General features: G+C 29.1%; 1 protein-coding gene across 1 annotated transcript; it reads left to right on the top strand.

The window, feature by feature from the left end:
• E12A11 (PEBP (phosphatidylethanolamine-binding protein) family protein) lies at window positions 1-2,434 on the top strand. Its single transcript, NM_001306009.1, is given in 4 exon segments — window positions 1-237; window positions 871-932; window positions 1,065-1,105; window positions 2,094-2,434. Coding segments are annotated over 4 exon segments (519 nt in total). The 5' UTR covers window positions 1-42; the 3' UTR covers window positions 2,315-2,434.
• Window positions 2,435-6,765: the final 4,331 nt, after the last annotated feature.

The following is a 6,765-nucleotide window of genomic DNA, read 5'->3' as shown; positions in this document are numbered from 1 at the left end:
ATACACAGAAAAGCTCTCTGTGTCTCTCTTCTTCTCGTTTTAATGGCGGCCTCTGTTGATCCTCTTGTTGTGGGTCGCGTTATAGGAGATGTTATTGACCTATTTGTTCCTTCTGTTACTATGTCTGTTTATTATGGCTCTAAACATGTCACCAATGGCTGTGATGTTAAGCCTTCTACTGCTTCGAACCCTCCTAAACTTACCATTTCTGGCCATCCTAATGACCTCTACACGTTGGTTAGTATATATTTTAACTGCGCCTTTTTTTTTTTTCTTTTTTTTTTTTTTTACTTTTCTCGTTTCGGAGTTGCGGTAATTTTTTTTTTTTTTTTTTTTTACACCTATTCTCGTTTCGGAGTTCCCGCCTTCCCGGTAATTATTTTTTCAGGACTTGTGGATACGAAGGTGTGACAGTATTACCATTTTCTTAAAATTGTATTTTTAATATACTAATTTTTTTATTAAACTACTATACTTGGTCTGTCAAAATTTTATACAATAAACTTAAGTATATATTTCTCTTTTTTTGAGTTTAAATTCTTTGTCCGTTACTGTAATTGCATGCATGTGCTTAAATTTGATTTACCAGTATTTTAAATATTAATTTTATTACAGACTCAATTTATGAATTTATGAAAAACCGGAAATAGATAAGTTTTATTATTCGGAGTTTGAATCAGAGGGAGAGTGAAATTAACAGTAATATTAAATTTAGAAAAAAATTGTTTTATTTAAAAAATTGGTAAAAATAAAACAAATGGAAAGATTGAAATTATATATATGAGTTAGGGTATTCCTAAAGGGTAATTAAAAGCTTGTAAAGTGCATGCATGCTGATGCCTAAAGTATTAACCATGGTAATTAATGCAGGTGATGACAGACCCTGATGCTCCAAGCCCTAGTGAACCCAGCATGCGAGAATGGGTCCATTGGTGAGTGCTCTAAAGAGAATTATATATATTTTAAAATCTCCATTTTTTTTTTTTTTGGTTTTTTGTATAAATAAAATCTTCATGTTTACTGATTAATTAATTAATTAGCTAATTTTTTTTTTTTTATTTCAGGGTTGTTGCAGATATACCTGGTGGTACAAATCCTACCAAAGGTGAAACCACTGGACTTTTATTTATGTTTTTAATTTTTATTTTCAAAAAAAATTACATTTTTTATAGCTAAATATTTAAAATTTAAAAATTAATTTGAGATATTATTTTTTATCACTAAATTGAGAAAAAAAATAATACAAGATTAAATAATTAGTAATTTGTTAGTTGAATTTGACAGTGACACGTATTGAACTATTTGTCACCCTCACCTCGTTATTTTTGGCGGCTGTCTAACATTCATTCGTGTGCAATCTGCTGCTTCCCATCATTATCTTCTGCAACAAGGATGGATGGACATGAGTTCAACTTTAACTAACAACGAATTTATTTTATAAGTTAATTTTTATTTAATTAAATAATTAATGAGTTCCACTTTATATAAAAATGAGTTTATTATTTTAAGTTAAATTTTAATTCAACTGAAATAGTTGATTTGATTATGTTATCATATGTGATTCAATTTTATCTTTTGTGGGATTTTGATTTGAAATCAAAGATAGTCATGCTTAATTATAAAATTTTTATTTAGCATTAAAATTAAAATTAGTTTCCCACAGTTACTGCAATCTCCGTCACGCAATCTCCATAATGTTTTTAGAACACCAATTCGACTTTGGCAGTCGCAATCTACTAGAAGAATATAATGTCTTAGAACACCAATTCAACTTTGGGAGTCGCAATCTATTAGAAGAATAAAAAGTCATTACGCAATGATTTGATTTTGAGAGTCGCATTATACTGGAAAAATAAAAAATCATTAGGCTCTATAGTCGGGATAAAAAAAAGTAATAATAATTTTTTAAAAAAATTTATTTGAAAATAATTAAATTTTTATAAAATTTTGGAATATGAATGGTAGATCTATGTATATAATCTGTTTATTGGACCAAAAGGGATAGACAATAGATGAAGTACATCCATTTCTCTTTTGATGTCTTAATTAATCAATTAATTGTTCTTTGTATATCTATTTTGTTTTATTTGCAGGGAAAGAGATTTTGTCTTATGTGGGGCCACGTCCGCCGGTAGGAATCCACCGCTACATTCTGGTGCTTTTCCGGCAAAAGGCGGCGATGGGGGTGGTGGAGCAACCACAATCACGAGCTAATTTCAACACTCGTCTGTTTGCTGCTCATTTGGAATTGGGGCTGCCAGTTGCTACCGTCTACTTCAATGCGCAGAAAGAGCCAGCAGCCAAAAGGCGCTAAGTCTTTCTCTCTCTCTCTATATATATGTATTTTGTTATTATATATATATATATATATATAGTAGTAAAGAGCATCAAAGAAGTTTTTGTTCCCTGTTTTATGTTTATGGTTGTACTTGTTATCCTTTTAGTTTATATTACAGTTCTATTATGAGAAGTTGAGTCAGTGCTTTCTCTATAGGGATGGAGAATGTTCATTTTCACAATAAAATGTTTTTATTAATATAAAGTTTGTGCTAAAGGTCTTTATTTATTATTTTGAGTCATTTAAATTTTGTTTTTTCTATTTTATGTAATATTTATTTTCAAGTGGGTTTATATTTTGTTACCATTGCTATTACTGCAAGTATTAACAGGCCATACACGTAAATCATGTTACCATTGCTATTACTACAAGTATTAATGGGTCGTACATGTAAAAAGATATTATTTCTATAGACTTAAGATCACTATAGTGCATCTTATAGATATAGCTTCTTCCTTTTAATAAATATCATACTCTATCTCTAGCCATAAGAGCTGATGCTTAATTTCTAATGTTCATGTAATTAAACTTCATCTTTCAACCTTTCTCTCTCCTATCTAATGTCTTGTAGATAAATGGATTTGGGTTTATCTACAGGCTTTCAATATACATAAATTGAATTAGAATTCTATATCATATTATAGTCGATTCAATGGATTATGATGCCCAGCATTTGGTGATAATGGCTATGATTCCATCACCAGAACAATGAATTTACTCACTTACTGTGAATGCAATAATATAAAACAATCAAATAATTATCCATATGTTTATAAATTATAAGAGATAGGAATTACAAGATGATTGTTAGAATATTGTTTAAACAATAAAAGGTAATAACTAAAGTGTACATACAACTGTCCTTAAATTGGGTATGACCATCTTTAACCACTTTATGATACTGGCACCATACTTTCTTCTCCTAGCCTAAGTGAAATTTATAGAACAAAAATATTAACATCTAACCTAAACTAAAATTTAAAGGTCTAAAAACTAAAATCTTCGAGCAGTTGAATTGAAGAAATTTATATTATATTACTATGTGATTTACATTATACAATATACTTTAGGCATATACAATATACTTCATGTGATTTCCCAAACTATGCATTTTTGTCCCCATACATCATTCTTATAATTGTATATCCTTTAGGTTTTAGTAAGCAGCAGTTCCAATTTCCATGGAGTTCGAGTTTGGTGGACAAATGTTTCCTCATCGTTAATCCTTAGCCAACTGCTAATTGACTGTGTATTCCGACGAGAAGGAACTTGAATATGATCTTCCCACTCTATCTCTAAAGAGAGATACTCCTTCTTGTGGTGTAATCTCAAAGCTATACATATGTCTGAGTTCTCCACATAAAAAATAAAATACAATAAGTTTTTCATATCAAAATTGAACATATGGAACTGAACCATTTGAAGTTACAAGCTTGTCTCATGATGCAAAGGTGTGCGAATATCTGAAGCAACTCTGATTCTCATGTACTTGTTATCAACAATCAATGTGTTTGCATCATACTGTAGAAAAGTTCCCACGAAATTCCCTAAAATCCGAGCAAGATTCTTCGACATTATACCTATAAGTACCTTGTACCCTGAACAGACATCTAACAAGAAGAACAATTTCTGGTTTCTCACTCTCTATTAGCTTATACCAAACTAGCAAGTGGTGATTAAATGTCCATGGAGATCCATCCATAACTCTTTCAAGGTCAATCGAATTGTAGAAATAGAATAAAAAATCTTTCATTCCCACTTCTGTGATCGTAACGCCACCTAAAGGATGCCAAAGATCCATTAGAATGTTTCTCATTGCCATAAACTTGATTGTAATTAGGGTTAAAAGCATACCAAATAAACAATTGTCATAAGAATTGTTTTGCGAATATCGGTCAGTATCAATTAGAAGACTTTCCTCCTCAACATCTTGTATAGACATACTTAATAATTCTTGATCCATGATTATAGAACAAATAGAAAGGTGATGAATTTTTTTCATTTGTTTTGGAAAATTTGTAAAAGAAACATGTATAAAAAAGCTATCAAAAGCATACAGAAAACCAAAAGGCATTAACTGCCAAAGAGGAACTTCAACTACGTACTGACAGTTACTGCATGACAATTTCTATGATATTTATTATTATTATTATTTAATTTTATAATAGAAAATAAATTTTTTTTCACAGTATGGTTCTATGTTTCATTACCTTTTGACCATTGCAATTTAGAGTAATTTGAAATATAAAAATTATTATTTCTTCTAATTCCTTCTTAAATAGTTTTCACATGAATTTTGTTAAGAATGTCAACCAGTATCAATTAGAACATTTTCATAATCAATATTTTGTATAGAAATACTTAATAATTCTTAATCCATGATGATAGAACAGAAGGAAAGGTGATGAATTTTTCAATTATTTTGAAAAATTTGTAAAAGAAACCAGAAAAAAGCTATCAAAAGCATACATAAAACCAAAAGGCATTAACCAGCAAAGAGAATTTTAACTTCTGGCAGTTACTGCACGATAGTGTCTATTATTATTATTATTATTATTATTATTATTTAAGTGTCTAATATAAAAGAAGTTTTTTTTTTCACCGTAGGGTTATATGTTTCATTACCGTTTTGACCGTTACAGTTTAGAGTAATTGGAAATATAAAAATTATTTTTCTCTATTCTTTCTTAACTATGAGCAATCGATAATCTCCTTACAAGAGCTCAACTTATTTTGTCTCATCTACATATACATTTGATATTAAATTAATGGATTCTAAGATTTTCAAAATAAAAAACAACTCAAATCAATCTAAACATATTCAAAGCTACGATTTTGATAAATTGGTGGTTTGGTCTGTTGCGACTTGTTTCATTTGGCCAGACCAACATAAGAGTTGGATAAGTCTAAGACTCTCAAAACCTGCAGTAAACCTAACATATCACGTAAGTATAAAATTGACTAGAACAATGTAACAATTGGGCTTTAAGCCCATTATTCAAGTTGTTCCTATAATCGATTAATAAATATAAGACCGGTTAGTCTCATTCCCTTTATCTTAATCTCATATCAATAAGGTACTTATTTAACAATTTTATAGTATTAATATCACTTGAGATATAAACAATTCACATTCATTGTAACTGTAGAAATTCTATAAAATTATTACAACTCATAACTAGTGTGTGCAAGTGCATGCTACTTTTACGGGAGATAAGAGTTGTAGAAGGATAAAATAGAAATAACCCTACAAACTGAAAAAATTTGGAGACAAGGGTGATGCTTCAACTCAAATATTCACATGAGAAGGATTTCTAGTTCTTATAATGAGCACGCAACAATCCCATAATGATATCTAACAGTACTCCACAAACACAATGTGTAATTCATAAGCAATGATCTAGTCATGTGAAAATTGGTCAATGAAATCACAAAAAATCAATGAGTCATCATCCCTTATGGGCAGCCCTCTCATATTTCAAATTCATTGTCAAATTAAGTTGGATTAAATCGGATCGCTCGAATCAGATTAGATTAGAACAATTCATATGTGGACTTACAATCATAGTAGAAATATTATATATATATATATATATATATATATATATATATTTGTTTACATGAATGGAATCTGAATTTTCTTGAAATTTTGAGAAATAAACGAACTTTATTTATTTGTCAGTTAGTCAATTACAGATCCTTAAGAAAAGAAAGGCCTACAAGAAAATTGATTAATTGGTAAATTGATTAATTGATTCAAATATTATCACTAGAGAGACTAGTTCTTTCAACATCAAAATAGAGATTCTCATTCATTTTCTTGGAAAATTTTTCATAAATAAAAGTAAAAAAGAGTATCTCCAATGTTGCATTTATATCAATAAAATATAAAAAAATCAAATAATCCAATTAAATTCATTCTGTAAAATGGCAAAAATGCACAAAATATGAATGACATAGTAAATTACAAAAATAGCTTTCACCTGAACACATTAAAAATTGTATAAAAAATTAAAACATTGTGATTAAATCTGATTCAGCATGTATCAAATATAATGAATTTGCTTGCAAATACAAAATAAATTCAATTACAATGTTTTGCTATTTTTCTATAAATCGATTTTGCTTGAGACATTTTCTTATTTCTTAAATTTTTTCATAATTTTTGTCTAAATATTGCTTGTCTTGGTACATAGTTAAAAAACTATATTATTTATGACATAATCACGATAGACAAAGGTTTGGTCTAGCTGTTTATATCAGCGGATTACTGACAGCGATGGTTGATATAGCAAATAATAGGTGGCTGATAGTGGTTACCTGATGAATATTGGTGTTTGGTAAAACTTTTGATAGCGATTATTGTTACATTCTGTCTCATCTGACTGGGACTTTCTGCATTGACTTGCAGTAAAAAATGAAAAAAT

Source organism: Jatropha curcas, chromosome 8 (assembly GCF_041381405.1).
Source record: "Jatropha curcas cultivar XTBG-Jc1 chromosome 8, XTBG_Jcur_1.0, whole genome shotgun sequence".
NCBI classification, from domain to species: Eukaryota; Viridiplantae; Streptophyta; class Magnoliopsida; order Malpighiales; family Euphorbiaceae; genus Jatropha; species Jatropha curcas.
This window is presented reverse-complemented; position numbering and strand designations above follow the sequence as displayed.